The 18,339-nt window shown below is 53.0% G+C and overlaps 2 protein-coding genes across 3 annotated transcripts; both read left to right on the top strand.

Moving 5' to 3' along the window:
- Positions 1–29: 29 nt before the first annotated feature.
- Znf524 (zinc finger protein 524) lies at positions 30–3,755 on the top strand. Of its 2 annotated transcripts, XM_087909505.1 has the most exons (3): positions 30–207; positions 1,099–1,238; positions 2,704–3,755. In XM_087909505.1, the coding sequence occupies exons 1-3, from the start codon at positions 197–199 to the stop codon at positions 3,687–3,689; spliced, it is 1,137 nt and encodes a 378-aa protein (XP_087765631.1). In that variant the 5' UTR covers positions 30–196; the 3' UTR covers positions 3,690–3,755. The 2 variants fall into 2 exon arrangements, with proteins under 2 accessions (XP_087765631.1, XP_087765634.1); XM_087909508.1 differs by lacking the exon at positions 1,099–1,238.
- Positions 3,756–5,577: 1,822 nt separating this feature from the next.
- Znf865 (zinc finger protein 865) lies at positions 5,578–17,435 on the top strand. Its single transcript, XM_048426789.3, is given in 3 exon segments — positions 5,578–5,697; positions 13,184–13,600; positions 13,602–17,435. Coding segments are annotated over 2 exon segments (3,174 nt in total). The 5' UTR covers positions 5,578–5,697; positions 13,184–13,210; the 3' UTR covers positions 16,386–17,435.
- The last annotated feature ends 904 nt before the right edge of the window (positions 17,436–18,339 follow it).

Genomic DNA, 18,339 nt, shown 5'->3' with positions numbered 1-18,339 from the left:
TTTGTTCCCCGCGGGCGCGGGCGGCGGGGAGGGCGGGGCCACCGGCGTCCGTACCGAGGGGCGGGGCCCGGCTCGCGCTCCGCCGCCCCCGCCCCGCCGCCGCCTAGGGGCAGGGCCCCCCTCTCCCCCGCCCCTCCCCACGCTTCGGCCCGTCGCCCCCGGCGCGCGCGCGCATACACACGCGAGCCCAGGCAGCATGCAAATGAGGTACCCAGAGGCGGGGGGCCCGGGTGGGGGGGGAGGGGGAAGGGGGTGGTCCCGGGTGCGCGTGCCCGAGCGCGCCCCCGGCACCTGTTCCCTGCTTCTGCGCTCTCTCCTGCGCGCGCCGACCTTGCGCCCCGCCAAGCGGTCCGGGCTCGTGAGCGCAGACCCCCTCCTGGCAGCCCCTGCCGCCAATGTCCCCGCGCCGCTTATTGGCCACCGCATCCTGAGGGCCCGCCCCGCTTGCGGGCTGGGCCACTCGGGGCTGACAGGCAGACGTCCCACCGGACTGTGGGTGGGGGAGGGTCGAGGGATCACTCACTTCCTAGGTATGTTTCAGAAATTCAGTTACTTGTCCAGGCCACAGCATGGTGCGAACCTTGCGATCCTGGAAAAGTTGCTCCCCCCCCCCCCGGTGTGGACCTCATGCTGTGTGCATATGAAAAGGGGGTGCAAGGTTTGGGGTTGTAGCTCAGGCCTAGTATGCGTGAGGCCCCTGAATTGGATAACCAGCACCACACACAAAGAAAACTTAGAACCAACCAGACAACAGAACTGTTTAAAGAGGAATGCAGGGCCCCCCAGCAGCATGTGCTACTCCTAGCTGCACCTGTAGCCCTCTTGTCCTCCAAGTACACTTCATTTCTATGGTCCCGAGATCTGGGCTCTGGGAAATGATGGTGGTGGTTTTTCGGATGCTTTCTGTATTCCAGGCAAATGTTCTAGGGACATTTTTGAAACTTCCTTATTTCAGTCGATTCTCCCCCACAACCTCAGTATATTGACTTTACAGAAAAGGAAACTGACTTGCAGCTAATTATTGGTAGAACGGGATCCAAACCCAGGACTGGGAGACCTCAAGTATGCCATGTACACACACAAACCTAATCTTCCTAGGTTTTTCTCTTTCCTGGGCCACCAAGGTCAGACTGATTTGACTTCATTGGCACTTACTGGCAGAGAGAACTTTAACTCACTTGGCTTTCTGTGCCTTAGTTTTCCTGTTTGCAAAACAGAAAATGTGTTTTCCTCGAAAGGTTAGTGCTGGCTTTTGTGTATCATGTTCTCTGCATGTCTGGGTTAGTAAATTAACAACAGCAATAACAACAAGAGAAAGAAAGAACAGCAAACAAACAAACCCTGAGTTACATCTTGCAAAGGACATATATGAGCCCAGAGAAGTTAAGATCTTGTATAATGCCAGACAGAAAGGAAGGGACAGATTCAGCATTTCATTTCTGATTATCTGACTCCAAAGTCCAGACATTTAGCACCACATGTCCTTCACACATCAGCAGATTTGCCTAGGACCTGACCCTTTTCAGACCTCCTCCCCATCTATGTGTGGTAGAGGGCTTTTGGAGGCCTTTGTGGCCCAGAGTTCCATTCTCAGCTAGATTTTTAACTCATTTTGACCTTAAAGACTAAAGTAGTTACTGATCTGTTGTTGTGATGAAAATCTGTCACCACGGCAACTTGTAAAACGGCATTTGGTGTGCGGTGGTGGTGCACGCCTTTAATCCCAGCACTCAGGGAGGCAGAGGCAGGCAAATCTCTGTGAGTTCAGGGCCAGCCTGGTCTACGGGAACTGGTTCCAGGATAGCCAGAGATACACAGAGAAACCCTGCCTCAAAAAAACAAAAGAAACCAAAAACCAAACAGAACAAAAAAGCAGCATTGAATGAGGCTTGCTTACATTTTCAGAGGGCGAGTCCACAATTATCTTGGTCAGGAGTGTGGGGGCCAACAGGCTGACCTGGTGCTGGAACAGTAGCTAAGAGCTCATATCTGACCTGTAAGTTTCAGGTAGAGGGAGACTGGCCTGGTGTAGCTCACTCCTGGTGAAACACCTCTTCCCACAAGGCAGCAGCTACTCCATCAAGGGCACACTGTAGTCTGACTTTCCTTTGGGCCACAGCTCACAAATAACAACATAGAAACTTACTATTAATTATGAAAGCTTGGCCTTAGCGTAGACTTTTTCAACTAGCTCTTATAGCTTAAACAAACCTGTTTCTATTAATCTACAGTCTGCCACGTGGCTCGGTTACTGCTCCTCTTTACCATATGTCCAGTTTCTTCAGTGTCTGGTAGGCAGCTCCTGTCAGGCCAGATTCTAACCCTGAGTTCCTCTCTACCCACAAGTCCCGCCTAACCTCTCCAGCCTAGCTATTGACTGTTCAGCTGTTAGACCAATCGCAGCAATACATCTTCACTGAGTGTACAAATGTCCCATAACACCACATCTCCTAATCCTTCCCAAAGAGTTCCACTTAATGGAGCCAGACATTCAAACATAGGAGCCTGTGGGGAGCCAGATCATTCTCAAACTGCCATGAAAGAATGCCTGGAGAGAGCCATGTGGAGGAGGGCAGTCAGTATATCTTATCAACTTGTCTTCTTATATAGGTCTCCAAAGACTTAGGAGGGATAGATGAGTTATTGGGGTACATGGGGGCTTAGACCCTCACCACACTGACACCGCCCCCTCTCTTCTCTTAGCCGGCTCCAGTACCCAGACTCAAGCTCCCCACTGCTCAATGGACAACCCCAGCTCAGACCCGTTGCCTTCAACTTTGTCTGGGGAGGAAGAAAAACCTCTGGCCTTACTTCCTCCTGTTCCCCGGGGCCGCCGAGGCCGGCCACCAGGGGGAGTCACCACCTCCAATCGGACTCTCAAGTCCTCCCTCCCTCGAAAGCGGGGCCGCCCCCCCAAATCAGTGCAGGAAGCCCCGTTGGCAGCACCAGTGGACAGCGGTGGCAGCAACGATCTTCTGTTGATCGATGATCAGGGTGTTCCTTATACAGTTCCAGAAGGATCAGCAGCAGATGGGCCCCAGGGCTCTGGCTCCAAGAGGGCTCCACACTTCTGTCCTGTGTGCCTGAGAGCCTTCCCCTACCTCTCCGACCTGGAGCGCCACAGCATCTCGCACTCAGAGTTGAAGCCGCATGTGTGCAAAGATTGCGGCAAGACCTTCAAGCGGTCCAGCCACTTGCGGCGTCATTGCAACATCCATGCCGGCCATCGGCCCTTCCGTTGTGTGCTCTGCCCTCGTCGCTTCCGCGAGGCTGGGGAGCTCGCACATCACCACCGCATTCACTCTGGCGAGCGTCCATATCAGTGTCCCTCGTGCAGGGTGCGCTTCACTGAAGCCAATACTCTTCGGCGCCATTACAAACGCAAACACCCAGAGCTTGTGGGGATGCCGGTGCGCCTGTGCCCCCCAAACCCAAGACCCCAACCGCTGTGGGATGATGATGAGGGTATGCCTGTTCCAGAAAGGGTGCAGGAAGAGAGTCCTGAAGGAAAGATGCCTGCTTGGCCTGTATCCTCCACCACTTCTCCCCTGTCTGGGTTTACAGCCGGGAGTTCAGCTGGTGCTGGGCAAGGGGAAGGAGGCCAAGACACCCTTATTTCTAGTGGTACTCCCATCACAGAAGGCGGTCGAAAGCAGGGACCTAAATCGCTGGGTCCTGATGCCATCTAGCACCTTCCTTCGGACTGACAGGCTCTGGGAGGCATGGGCTGTGGAAATAAATCCCTGCCTACTGACTTCCAGTGTGTGTTCAGTCATGGTGCCTGTCCCTTTCAATGTTCCTCTGTTACCTTCCCTGACTGCGGTGTGTGTGATTGGAGAGAAACCATTTCACATATCTCCTTAGCATGGTGCCAAAGAACCAGTGGCTTGGAACAAGCCTTGGCCCAAGCTCCTCTCCATCAGACAAGTACTGTAAAACATTTAACCCACTATGCAAACGTGACTCTGGGCCCCTTCTTCATAGCTGAGTCCCCAGAATTTTTACCTAGGACACTCTTTGCTCCAACTTCTTTTCCAGAGGACTTGCTATTCAGAAGAAAAAAACTAAGTTGAGGACTTGCAGTCTAACTTAGTGGTAATGTACTTTCAATGCACAAGGCCCTGGGTTGAGTGAGTGGCCAGTTCCAGGGTGTGGGCTGAGGAGGGTGAACAGAACTGAACATTTCCATCGGGTTTAGAGAAAAGGATGTGAGCTCGAGGGGAGGGTGAGGCTTAAGATGAGGTACGAAACTTCGGCAATAAAAGCTAGGTCGCAGTTTAGGAAAGCAGGCGAAAAATTAGGCTGAGGAACAAAGAACTTTAAGGCTTGGCTGGCAGAAAGCAAGTTAAAGGGAATGGATGGCATTTAACTGAAAGGTGGGAGTAAAGTCTTTTTAAAAAATGAAGTAGAGTTCAAGATTGTTGATTTTAAAGATCTTTTAATATAGGCGTGCGAAATAAGGCACCCCTGCGAACATTCGTAGGGGCATCTCAAAAACCTGTTCTGTAGAAGTACTTTGCAAAGTGCGGTATTAACCATTTGGAGAGAATGCTTAGGGATGGACATTATTGCTATTCAGGTCATGGAGTGGAGAGGGAAGAAAAATAGACTAAAATTAGGTTCAGCTGTTCATAGACGGACTAAGTTAAGAGTAGTGCATCCACCTTCAATCCTAGCACTCAGGAGGCAGAAATGGACGAATCTCTGAGTTCAAGGCCAGCCTGGTCTACAGAGAGAGTTCCAGGACAGCCAGAGCAATACAGAGAAAACCTGTCTCGAAAAACCAAAACAAACAAAAAAGTCGTACATCCAAAGTGTCTCGACTCGGATCTCTGAAACCCACCCCAAAGCTTTCTATTCAGTAAGTCTGGGTTAAGGAGCATCACGCTGATTGATGCCAATGGTTAAGAATAACTGACTTAAAGGAACGCTTTCAAAGTGACTACAAGCATACAAATTATTAGAGAGCCAGCCCCATAATCTCAGAGTTCCCGAAAGCTCTGACAGGAGGATTGCTGCAAATTTGAGGCCAGTATGCCCTACACAGGAGTTCAAGGCCACTCTGAGCCACAGTGTGAGATCACATCTGAAAAGAAGAAATTAAAAAGTAAAAAAGTGATGTCTCTTAAATGCGAGGGGCGGTGCACAGCTTTTTTGTAAGAGACGGGATTTAAAAGGGGGCGTGATCTGGGCGGGAGGGTGGAATTCCAAAAGTAGGGGTTTAGAGAGAAGACTAGAATTAATTGGAGGAATCGAACCAACCTAAAACAAGACGTTCGGAAATGGGCGGGGCCAAGCCTAGGGGGCGGGGCTCAAGCGTGAGACCCGAGCCCCAGGGTGTGTCCTAGCCGGATGGCTAAAGCCTGTGGGTGGTGCCCTAAGAATCGGGCGCATTGAGCGCAGGCGCAGCAGGTTCCGTTCGCCCACCGGAAGCAGCCTAAGCTATCTCCCCCCCCCGCCCCCCGTGTCGTGAGACACTGTGCCGGCGTAATTTCCCTTCCCCGTTCCCCGGCCGCCATCCTCCACGCCGGCGCTTTGGGGGAACCGGCGCGACTTCCGCTTCCGGGCAGGAGGCGCGGGGCTGGTGGGGAGTGGGGGGGGAAGGGGCGGCACTTCCGGTTGGGCCCTCGGGTCTCCCCGGAGCGGCGGCACCTCCTCCGCCTCCTCAGCCTCCTCCCGGCGGAGACCCCAGCGCCGGTGAGTGACGGGGTGCGCGGCCCGGGGACCCGGGTTCCTCGGGGGCGGGGGGCCTCTTCCTGGCCTGCCGCAATCCCTAGGACGCACCCCCCCCAGAACGTCAGTGCTTCACTGCCGGGCCCGAGGCAGGGGATCCCCAATCACTAGTCCCCCACAAGATCACTCCAGATATATCCCCCATGGACGCCCCCCTCACCGTGGGCTGGCTACCAACGCGTTTTCATTCGTAATGAACCTCTCAAGAGCCAGGGCCCCCCACGGATCCTTTTCCTATAGCCTCGTCAGCTTCCTTCACGAGACCCTCCCCAAGCCATCAGCATTGCTATGCTTGCAGGGCAGCTGCCCATGAGCCCTAGGTCCCTATCTCCTGTACGATTGTCTCCAGGGGGTGTTGCATTAGTACTTTGTGACAAGAGTTGCCCCCCACCATGTCTGACCACACACAACCCATCCCCAATGCCTTTGTGGGTGCAAAAATATTTTCTATTCTGGCCTATGCCAAGATTGCTTTTTAAAAACCCTTCCTGCAACCCCCTCAAAAAGACCCCATCAGTGAAACAGCTCCTTCCAGAGTCCTTTTCCCCATTAGGAAGAGACATCTGCCTGCTTAGCATCAGGTTCTCATGAAACACTCCCGCCCCACTTCCCTCCCTCCCCTCACCCTGGCCTCTGCTTTCCCAGAACAATGCAAGTTAGCAGAGAATGTTCCTCTATGGAGCATCAACAGCTCTTGTCCCCATCTTTAGCCAAGTCTCGTGATATTGTCCTAAACTTCCTAGGAAAGACCCTGGCGCTGCTTGCATCCTTCCCCATACGTTCTTACTCTTTACTGAATGAATCCCACCGTTCTAGGCCCACGCCATGCAGTTGTGAAGGGGAGAGGCGCAACTAACCCTCATTTTCCGGGGGTTTGCAGCCTAGTTGAGAGGCAGATCAGAAACAAACAGTGCTGCTCTTTGGGTTTTCTGAGAGTCTGGTGAGCTATGCCCGGAGGTGAATGCTGAAACAGAAGATTTAATAATCGTGCCATTCAAAGATCTGGGGGAACAGCTGGTGCAGAATTCCGGAGGTAACAGTGAGTGTGGAAGAGCAGCAGTGAGCTTGGAGCAGAATCGAAGGAGAGAAGGCTTGATCCCAAAGAGCCTGGAGATAAATTGCCTGGCTTTTGTCTGCTCTACCAAGCTCCTAAGATTCTTCCTGCATCCACTTGTTCCTTATTGACTCATAAACACTTTCATCACCTGTTTAATGAGCATCTACTTCCTACAGAGAATAAAATGGGCAAAGATTCCTGTCCACATAGAGTGGCTATGCTAGTTGAGAAGGTGGACATTAGAAATCAATCTACCTGGGGTTGGTGGACATAGTTCAATCAGTAAAGTGTTTGATTCTGAATTCAGAGTCTCAGCATTTACATTAAAGAAAAAAATGGGCATAGTGGCACATGTCTGTAATCCTGGCACTGGGGAAGTGGAGACGAGGGGATTCCTGGAGCCCACTGACTAATTCCAGATTTAATGAAAGACTGTCTCAAAGAAGGAGAGGAGAACAGTTGAGGAGGCCAAACAATGTTGGCCTGGGTCTCCACACCCTCACATGCAAACATATACCACACACAAAATGAAAATAAGCATGTGGACAGAGTTACAGGGGCTGGCTGTTACTAAGACCACATGCGGGCTCTCATTCCATCTTGCTCCTCAGGAACAGACAGTTTGGTCCTAGACTGCTGTGGCTACCGTGGGGCTGCTTTGACAGCGCCTCACCTTGCAGGTGAAGTGGTTAAGAGCATGGGCTGTGGATTTAACTAGACTTGAGTCTTCTCACCCTGTGTGCTGGCCTCATTCCTTTGCTTCTTCAGTAATATTTTCAAGCCACCAGTGAGATGGCTCAGTGGGTAAAAGCTCTTGCTCCCAAGCCTGATGACCTGAGTTCAGCTCCCAAAACCCGCATGGTGGAAGGGGAGTGCTGACTCCTGTAAGTTATCCTCTGACCTCCACATGTTCACACACACAAGAAATAAATGTAACACGTTTTTTGTTTTTGTTTTTATTTAATTATTAGCAAGCTAGGTACTGTCCCAGGTCCTGAGGACAGAGTTCAGAGCAAAGCATTTAAAAATCTTGTTTCTGCGGCTGTGGAGATGGCTTAGTGGTTAAACCACTTGCCACAAAAGCATAAGGATCAGAGTTCGGATCCCCAGAACCCATCTGAATGCCAGTGAGTTGGAATTACAGTTGGGACTGTAATTCTAGTCTCTGAAGGCAGAAATAGGATCTCCAGAGCAGTCTGGCTAATGACTGAGTGGAAGAGAGATGGAGGATCATTCCTAGCATCCAGTCTCTACATGCATACATGTGGCTACACATGTGAAAATGGAAAAAGAAAATCTTGGCATCAGAGAGTGATCAAAAACCCAGTCAGGAAAGCAAAACGTGCGGTAGGTACATTCAGTGCTGATGATCTGGAGGGAAATGAAGCTAGCTGGGGAGTGTAGGCCTGGGGCACAGGTGGCACTGACCACTCAGAGCCTCCATTGAGAAGGCAACAATTGAACAGAGATAGGAAGAAGATGAGGAGAGTGTGGGGGAGTTAATTTTGCCTGCAAAAGCAACAGTCCTGAAACATAGGCCCCGGAGCAGAAATGGAGCCAGCGCAGTGGAAGAACAGCTGCAAGCTTGTGGGGACCTGTGTTGATCACTGGAAGGACTTTGGGATTTACCAAGTGAGGCAGGGTTTCGAGGTTTTCTGCAAGAAGGGCCTGACCTTCATCTCCCAGCTAAGCAGGACAGCAATACTGCTGAGAGTGTTGGGAATTTTTTGTGCAGTGGTGTTTTTGCTTGCATTTGTCTCTGTGTGAAGGTGCTGAAACTCCTGAAGCGGCAGTTGCAGTTGCGAGCTGCTGGGTAGGTGCTGGGAACTGAACCCAGGTCCCCTGAAGAGCAGCCAGTGCTCCTAACCACCGAGCTGTTGGGAATCTTGAATGTGTGAAGCACACTGTGTGAAGCAGCAAGCCCATTCACTCTAGAGTTGAGTGAATGTCAGTGGCTGGTCTGGAGTTGGGCAGACTGAGAGGCATGACTAGGAGGCGGGGAGAGGATGGAGCAGGTCATGTCTCCAGTATGCAGCAGTAGGGGCCCCACTTCTGTTTTGGAAAGTGAAATACTGACAGGGAAGAGTGGAGTCTGGAACCCCACCACTTACTTTCCTTTAACTCCACTCATCTCAGTGACCCCCCCCCCAGCTCTTCCTTAGTGATTTTTTTGGGGGGCTAGGGTGTTTTTTTGAGACAGGGTCTCTGTGTAGCTCTGGCTGTCCTGGAACTCATTGTGTATCCCAGCTGGCCTTGAATTCAGAGGTCAGCCTGCCTCTGCCTCCTGAGTGCCAGGAGTAAAGGTGTGCGCCACCACTGCCCAGCTGTGCCTCAGTGTTTCTGAGTCTACCCGTCCTTTCTTATTGTTTTGAGAACTTAGAAGAGTCAAATAACAGATGTGACTTTTTAACATTTTTTCCCCTGTGTGTAGCATGGTACATGTGTTTACTTATGTAGGGGCCAGAGGTTGACATGTGTGTCTTCCCTGATTCTACTCTGCTTTACTGAAGCAAGGGCTCCCACTGAATCTGAAGCACACAAGTTGGGCTAGTGTAGTTAACCTGCTGGCCATGGAGATCCCTCATCTCTGCTGTTTTTGTTTTTTTTTTTATTTTAGTTTATTTTTATTTCATGTGCATTGGTGTTTTGCCTGCATGTAGATGTCAGATCCCCTGAAACAGGAGTTACAGACAGTTGTGAGCTGCCATGTGGGTGCAGGGAATTGAACCTGGGTCCTCTGGAAGAGCAGCCAGTGCTCCTAACCACTGAGCCATCTCCCCAGCCCTATCTCTGCCTTCTTAAGTACTGGATAACAGAGAGCTGTTTTGCCCACCTGACTTTTACTTTTCTGTGGGTTATGGAGATCCAAACTCTGGTCTTTAGTCTTGCATGCCAAGTGCTCTATCCACTGGACCATCTCTTCACCCCTGTTAAGACTTGCTGTGTTTATGTGGAACTCCGTTTGGTGTGTGGAGTGGGGCAGTTCTTCCATTATAATTGCATAAACTTTTCCTTGGCACACAGCACCTCAGGAAAGGGGCAGTTTGGGATTGGAGAGATGGGCCCACACTAGGAGTGCCTGCTATTCTTGTAGAACCCAACACCCACATGGTGGCTCTCAACCACCTGGAACCCAAATCCAGAGGATCTGACACTCTTTTCTGGCTTCCACTCAGTCACGTGGGCAGTGCACAGACAGATGTGCTGGGAGAAAATAAACTAATATTATTAAAACGGGGCAATTGAAGACTTAAGTCATGCTTACTCAGTAAATACTTACTGAACCATCTTTCTAGTTTCTTATTATTTGGCAAATATTTATCAATATAGATGTCTGCTGCAATAAATTTCCCTTTGAGCACTGTTTTACCTACATCTCTTCAATGTTGGTATTTTTTTGTGTGTGTTTTTCTTTTCTTTTTTTATTGTCTGAGACAGAGTGCTAGATAGCACAGGTTGGCCTTGAACATGCTGTGCAGCTGAGGCTAGTCTTGATCTGGTCTTCCTACCTCTTATCTCCTTTAGTGCTGCTGAGATTACAAGCATGTGCCACAGCACCTGGCTGTGTCTTCATTTTCATTCATTGCAACACATTCTCTGATTCCCCTCACGGTCTCTTCATGGATCTCCTGGAGGAGGAGAGAGGGGTGTTGCTCATCTCTACATAGCAACAAATATTTGTTAAGTATCTGTAGCTTGTCCACATCTGCACTGTGGTAGGCGCTAGGGCATAGTGGCAAAGAAAGCAGGCTACTTTAGTCCTTGCTCCCGTAGTTGAGAGGTCAGACAGTAATAATGCATGACAAAGTAGTACATAATCTGTTGGTGGCACTAACTGTGGTGAAAAGAATACAGCTGGGTTATGGACTAGTGGAGACAATGTGAGGATAGAAACCTGAATAGGATGTGTGGGTGGGTGGGGGAGGAGGATGTCCTGAGGCAGACAAAGAATCCATGGGGTTTGTTGCTTTTTCAGACAGTCTCCAGTATCCCAGGCTGGCCTCAAACTCACCACGTAGGCAAGGCTAGCCTTGACTCCTCCCTCAGGTTCACAAATACTGGGGTTATAAAGGTGCACTACCATGTCTGGCAAAATCTATTGAATAGTAATCCCCCACACCACCTGCTAGGTCCCTCATATAAATAGCCCAGAGAGACTCCTAAATAGCCCTAAAGGAGACTTCTGTTACCATAATTCTACCCTGCACCTTCCTCCACTTTCAGGGTGCAGCTCCTGGGAAAGCCTCTCCCACAGGGGATGGCATCTTCTGGCTGTCACACCAGCCGTTCTACTGCAGACTTGCTCTGGGGACCTCGAGGAATCACTAGATCCTTGGTGCTTCAGTGGGTTCAGTGGAGAGAAGCGTCTCCATATAAGAGTTATAACAAGGATTTCATGAGTTAAGAAGTGGAAGGGCTTAGGACAGGCCAGTCTGTGTGAGACACCCCAGCTGCAGCAGCTGAGCTGTCACTAAGGTTCTCATGGGGGCAGGCAAAGCTGGTCACCATTTTCTCCCCGCAGGTCCCCGCCCCCTTCCGTGGCACTCTAAATTGGTCTCTGCCTCCTGCATCCTTCCACTATGCGTCTTCCTCCTTGCTGGCTGCGTCCCACACTTAGGCTCTGCGTGCAGTCTTCTGGTTGCTATGCCTTTGGTTCTTCTGGAGCTTAGATTGAATAGAAGGGGTGTAAAGGGCATGGGTGTTGACTCTTGTTCAAGAACACTCAGAGCTGGATACTAAAAATATCTATTTCTGTGTAGAGGTGGGGTGGAGACACCTTTTACCTGTGGGTGCCAAGAGCCAGCCAGGCAGACTAAATAAAGGTCCTGGGCCTTGGAGGGATATCCTGTCCCCCATGGCTCCTTAGCTTTTGAGTATAGTATGATTAGAAAGATGAGTACTGGGCCAGAACTATAGAACTATAGGGAAAGGGATGATGGGCAAAAATGGGCCTTTCTCCCAGCGACTCTTCAAAAGCTCAGTAGGGCTTCTGTGTGTGTGAACACAGAAGTGAACTCCGGAAGCTGAGGTTCCAGTGAGGAGAGAGGACAGACAGATAGCAGGAATGGAAAACAGACAGAAAAAGTTGTACAAAAAGTGCCTGCCTGCTGGGAGGAGCTAAGAGAAACCGTCATCGAAGGACTAGGATCGGTCTGCCCAGGTGTGTGATATCATCAATTATAGCATCCAGCCCAGGGCTGGAATGCACACTACTGATAATGTTGCATTCCATCCTCAGCTCCCTATGTAGAAGTTCAGGCCCCATTTTAAATGTGGAGAAAGCATGGACCTAGCAAAGATCAGATCAGAACCCAGGTCTATGCAGGTATTCTTGCCGTAACTACCTTGTCCTAGGCTAGTGGATTTTCCTTTCTACTTTGCAATCAAAGAATATTCCCTCTCCCCCAGTATTGAGCTCTTACCCAGTTTACTTGACTTCCCTATTTCTGCTACTGAAATGGATACTATCAATTCATGGAAGGCATTACCATATATTGAGTGTTTACAAGGCGCCAGGAGGAGCCTTCCACATGCTAATGTTAAAATGTTGGGTCTTCACAACAACCTAGTGCTTGATATATTCTGCTTGCCCTAGACCTTTTCCTTCCTCCCTGCCTGCCTCCTTGCCTCCCTCCCCTACCACAAGATTACCTCAAACTTGGAGCAATCTCAGCCTCCTGAGTGCTTGGTTTGCCCTTAGTCACAATGGTTGTGGAGGCAGAGGTTCTGTCATTTGCCCGTGGTCCCACAGCTAGAAAGGGATGGGTGGGGGGGGGGGAGGCAGTGGTTGCCCATGCCTTTAATTCCAACACTTGGGAGAACACTTGGGAGGCAGAGGTAGACAAATCTCTCAATCTGAGGCCAGCCTGGTCTACAGAGTGAGTTCCAGGACAGCCAGAGCTACACAGAGAAGACCTGTCTTGGGGAAAAAGAAAAGAAAGGGACTAGATTTAGGTTTGAAGCTGCCATTTTGGTTCCTGAAGCCCCTGTCTTAACTACTTAGCTGGGTGCTATTTTTATCCTCATTTTATAGTGGCAAACCTGGGAAGATCGAGACCAGAGGAAGTATGTGATGGAGTGAAAGAATCTCAATGTAGAGCAGGAGATAGTTTAGACCCGCCCCCCCCCCCCATCACCAAGGTCCTGGGAGAATTAGTCTTGGGAGAGATGCATGGAGAAGACAGTCTGAGGGTGAATAGGGAGATGTGTGAAGATCCAGGAAAAGATGGAGGTAAGGTTGGGAGGATGCTAGATACACAGCCTGGGTAACTTGTATGGGCAGATTGTCAGGTGAGCTAAGAGATTGGCGCTGGTGCAGGAGCATGGACGTAGTTTCCTTTGCCTGCTACTCATGGGCCCCCCCTTGCTCAGTCCCCATCCTCTTCTTCACAGGGTCTCCCTTCTCTCCACCGGCCAGAGATGGAGGCAAACCAGGCAGGCAGCGGTGCCGGGGGTGGCGGGAGCAGCGGCATCGGGGGCGAGGACGGGGTCCACTTCCAGAGTTACCCCTTTGACTTCCTGGAATTCCTCAACCACCAGCGCTTTGAGCCCATGGAACTGTACGGGGAGCATGCCAAAGCAGTGGCGGCCCTGCCCTGCACCCCGGGGCCCCCGCCCCAGCCCCCACCCCAGCCTCCTCCGCCTCAGTATGACTACCCACCCCAGTCCAGTTTCAAACCCAAGGCAGAGGCTCCGTCCTCATCCTCCTCGTCATCATCTTCCTCCTCATCTTCCTCATCTTCATCTTCTTCATCCTCTTCCCAAGCCAAGAAGCTGGATCCGCCATTGCCGCCCACCTTCGGGGCGCCACCCCCCTCCGCTCTTTGATGCTGCCTTCCCTGCCCCGCAATGGGGAATTGTCGACCTGTCTGGGCACCAGCACCTGTTCGGAAATCTGAAACGAGGAGGGCCCACGCCTGGGCCTGGGGTGACATCGGGTCTGGGTACTCCCACCGGGACCCCTGGGCCACTTCCCACACCCACGCAGACCCCACCTGGGCCTACGGTCGGGGCGGCCTGCGACCCAACCAAGGACGATAAGGGCTACTTCCGAAGGCTGAAGTACCTGATGGAGCGTCGCTTCCCATGCGGTGTGTGCCAGAAGTCCTTCAAACAGTCCTCACATCTGGTCCAGCACATGCTGGTGCACTCTGGGGAGCGACCATACGAATGCGGTGTCTGTGGCCGCACCTACAACCATGTCTCCAGTCTCATACGCCACCGACGCTGCCACAAGGATGTGCCACCAACTGCTGGGGGTCCACCACAGCCCGGGACACCGCTTCCTTCGCTGGGCCTCCCGGTACCCACAGCCAGTGCCACAGCCACCTCCGCTCCTGCTGCAGTGTCCTCCGGCCCTTCAGCTACACCTGCAGCGCCTGCCACCTCCACAGATGGGAATGCCACCCCTGCTGCCGCAGCTGGGGTGGCCATGCCTCCCCCCACCACTACTGGCGGGGAGGGCCCATTTGCCTGCCCCCTCTGCTGGAAGGTCTTCAAGAAGCCCAGCCACCTCCACCAGCACCAGATCATCCACACAGGTGAGAAGCCCTTCTCCTGCTCCGTTTGCAGCAAAAGCTTCAACCGGAGGGAGAGCCTCAAGCGGCACGTGAAAACGCACTCGGCCGACCTGCTGCGCCTGCCTTGTGGCATCTGTGGCAAGGCCTTCCGCGATGCCTCCTACCTCCTCAAGCACCAGGCAGCTCATGCAGGGGCCGGGGCTCCGCGGCCAGTCTACCCTTGCGACTTGTGCGGGAAGACCTACTCAGCTCCCCAGAGCCTGTTGCGGCACAAGGCTGCCCACGCGCCACCTGTGGCCACCGAACCCGCCAAGGATGGGGCGACCCCAGCCCCGCAGCCACCTCCCACCTTCCCCCCGGGCCCCTACCTCCTACCCGCGGACCCGACCACCACCGACGAGAAAGCCACGGCTGCTGCAGCGGCGGTGGTGTATGGGGCAGTGCCTGTGCCACTTCTCGGCGCGCATCCGCTGCTGCTCGGTGGTGCCGGGAACGGCGGCGCTGGTGGTGCGGGCACGGGCGTCCCAGGTAAGACGTTCTGCTGCGGCATCTGCGGGCGGGCGTTCGGGCGCCGCGAGACCCTGAAGCGCCACGAGCGCATCCATACCGGCGAGAAGCCCCACCAGTGCCCAGTGTGCGGGAAGCGCTTCCGCGAGTCCTTCCACCTGAGCAAGCACCATGTGGTGCACACCCGGGAAAGGCCCTACAAGTGCGAGCTGTGCGGCAAGGTCTTCGGCTACCCGCAGAGTCTCACCCGCCATCGCCAGGTGCACCGGCTCCAGCTGCCCTGTGCCCTGGCCGGAGCCACAGGCCTCAGCGGGGGCCAGGGGACCACGGGGACCTGTGGACCCGGGGCTGCAGGTGCTTCGGGCGGGCCCGCCGACGGCCTGAGCTACGCCTGCTCGGACTGTGGGGAGCATTTCCCAGATCTCTTTCACGTCATGAGCCACAAAGAAGCCCACATGTCAGAGAAGCCATACGGCTGTGACTCCTGTGGCAAGACCTTCGGCTTCATCGAGAATCTCATGTGGCACAAGCTGGTCCACCAGGCTGCCCCGGAGCGTCTTCTGCCGCCAACCCCCAGTGGTCCCCAGTCCTCTGATAGTTCTAGCGGCGGCACCGACGCATCCAGCGTGCTGGACAACGGACTGGCCGGAGAGGTGGGGGCGGCGGTGGCAGCGCTGGCCGGCGTGTCTGGGGGCAGCGAGGATTCGGGTGGGACGACTGTGACTGGAGGGGGTGGCGGGGCCACTTCAGGCGCTGAGCGCTTCAGCTGTGCCACGTGCGGACAAAGCTTCAAGCATTTCCTGGGCCTGGTGACTCACAAGTATGTGCACCTGGTGCGCCGGACCCTGGGTTGCGGCCTCTGCGGCCAGAGCTTTGCCGGAGCTTACGATCTGCTCCTGCACCGCCGAAGCCACCGACAGAAGCGGGGCTTCCGCTGCCCGGTGTGCGGGAAGCGCTTCTGGGAGGCGGCCCTGCTGATGCGCCACCAGCGCTGTCACACAGAGCAGCGGCCCTACCGGTGCGGCGTGTGCGGCAGAGGCTTCCTGCGTTCCTGGTACCTGCGGCAGCACCGAGTAGTGCACACGGGCGAGCGCGCCTTCAAGTGCGGAGTGTGCGCCAAGCGCTTCGCGCAATCCTCCAGCCTGGCGGAGCATCGGCGATTGCACGCCGTGGCTCGGCCTCAGCGCTGCGGCGCCTGCGGCAAGACCTTCCGCTACCGCTCCAACCTGCTGGAGCACCAGCGGCTGCATCTGGGCGAGCGCGCCTACCGCTGCGAGCACTGCGGCAAGGGCTTCTTTTACCTGAGCTCGGTGTTGCGCCACCAGCGTGCCCACGAGCCCCCACGGCCCGAGCTGCGCTGTCCGGCCTGTCTCAAGGCCTTTAAGGATCCTGGCTACTTCCGGAAGCACCTGGCTGCCCATCAGGGAGGTAGGCCCTTCCGCTGCTCCTCCTGTGGTGAGGGCTTTGCCAACACCTACGGTCTGAAGAAACATCGCCTGGTGCACAAGGCTGAGGGCCTTGGGGGGCCCGGAACAGGGGGAAGCGCCTTGGCCGGAAAGGATCCCTGACCAGGGAGTTTTAATACACCACTCCAATCAGATGTTCCCTTCTGGACTCGCCCTCCCCCCTTCCTGGGGCTGCTGGTCAGACTCTCCCCACCACTCCTTACTGTTACCCATTCTAAAGAACTACAAATGGACTAGCTTCCTTCCGATCCCATGCCCTGCCCTATAAACTGAAGGTTAAATTGCTACAATCCCAGGCCATTCTGGCCCTTCCTTCTTCGTCCATCAGACACTGAACTTGATCCTCCGTCCAGCCTTCTTTTGTAAACCTCATCTGCTACCCAGCCGCATTTTGGCTCCTGTGAACTCCGCGGTGAAGATGGGCCTGAATTACCCGCTGCCTCCACTTCCTTTGGGATCTGGCTGGACAGTGGACTATGAACAGAGTTGAGAGGGCATAGGTTGGGGGTCTGGGTGCTCTTTGGTTGGGAGGGTGGGGGGAACAGACGCGGCTTGTACAGAGCAGAGAACAATAAATCGTATCAACAGGGCCGCTGGGGTCTGTCCTTGCTGTTGCTGGGGGATTCTGATAACTGGATGGACACACAGCACCTCTGTCTTGTTTCACCTGGGTTGAGTGAGGATTTGCCATGTCCCCGGCATTAGCCTATGAACTGGGCAAGTGGCGAGAGTGAGACAGGTAAGTCCATCTCCGGGGAACTGATTTGAGATTCCGAGACTCCCCTCCACGATGCTTTCAGCCATCATGACCGAAGTCTCCTGTCTGCCAAGTCCTGGCCTGGGTACTAGGGAAACATGAATTGATTGGACATGTCATTCACACTCCAGTAGCTGGGAGAGCACGCCTGTGGAATTCGCCACCGCCTGCAGACTTTCTGGAGACAGGATCTAGGCTGGCTATGGACTTGCTTTGGAGGTAAGGATAGCCTTGATTTTTGTTTTGTTTTGGAGACGGGGTGGGTCTCTCTGTAATCCTTGGCTGTTCCAGAACTCTGTCGACCAGACTGGCCTTGAACTCACAGAATCCACCCGCCTTTACCTCCCTGGTATTGACATTAAAGGTGTGCACCACCACAGCTGGCTAATCTTGAACTTTCTTTTTGTATTTTGATTTTTTTTTTTACTTAAAGAAATTTTATGTATGGTTATTTTGCCTTCATGTATGTTTGTGCACCACTTGATGCCTGGTGCCCCTGAAGGCTGAAAGAGGCCATTGGATCATCTGGCCCTAGAGTCACAGATGGTTGTGAGATATGATGTCTGTGCTGGGATTGAAACTCTGGTCCTCTGGAAGAGCAGTTAGTTCTCTTAACTGCTGAGGTATTCCTTCAGCCCCAAATTTGTAATTTTATTTTTTTAAAGATTTATTTATCTATTATACATACAGTATTCTGCCTGCAGGCCAGAAGAGGGCACTAGATCTTATTCTATATGGTTGTGAGCAACCATGTGGTTGCTGGGAATTGAATGCAGGACCTCTGGAAGAGCAGCCATTTCTCCAGCCTTGGAATTTTATTTTTACTCTCAGTTTTATACATATATGTATATGTGTACACACACATACACACATCCACCTTTGATTCTATCTATAAAGCCCTCAGTATGCTCATCCCTCTCACCCTCCTGCTGAACTCTTCCTTTCCAGCAGGCTCTTCTACTTCCGTGTCCTTTATTCTCTTGGTGCCATTGTGTTTAGTCAGGGTTGCTTGCATAAATGGATTGGGCAGCTTATTTACCTGAGCAAGGGCGGCTTACCAACAGCTACATCACTGAACTACAACCCCTCTTCCCCAGGCAACCATTAACTACCTATAGCTTCTCAGAGAGGAGTGGGGACTTAAGAGCCTCTTCCTCATAACTACAAACTTCTGATCCCTCTGCTTCCACTTCCGGAGTACTGGGAAGATGGGCATATGCTGTTATGCCTGGTTTCTGTGGTGCTGGCAATTGAACCCAGGATATCATGCATGCTAGGCAAGCACGCTAGCAGCTGAGC

The sequence above is a fragment of the Myodes glareolus genome, chromosome 1 (genome assembly GCF_982192425.1).
Source record: "Myodes glareolus chromosome 1, mMyoGla1.1, whole genome shotgun sequence".
Classification (NCBI taxonomy): Eukaryota; Metazoa; Chordata; class Mammalia; order Rodentia; family Cricetidae; genus Myodes; species Myodes glareolus.
This window is presented reverse-complemented; position numbering and strand designations above follow the sequence as displayed.

Coding starts and splice junctions, on each gene's coding strand:
- Znf524 (XM_087909505.1), top strand. Junction 1,239..2,703: donor AAATGTGTTTTCCTCGAAAG/GTTAGTGCTGGC, acceptor CTCTTCTCTTAG/CCGGCTCCAGTACCCAGACT.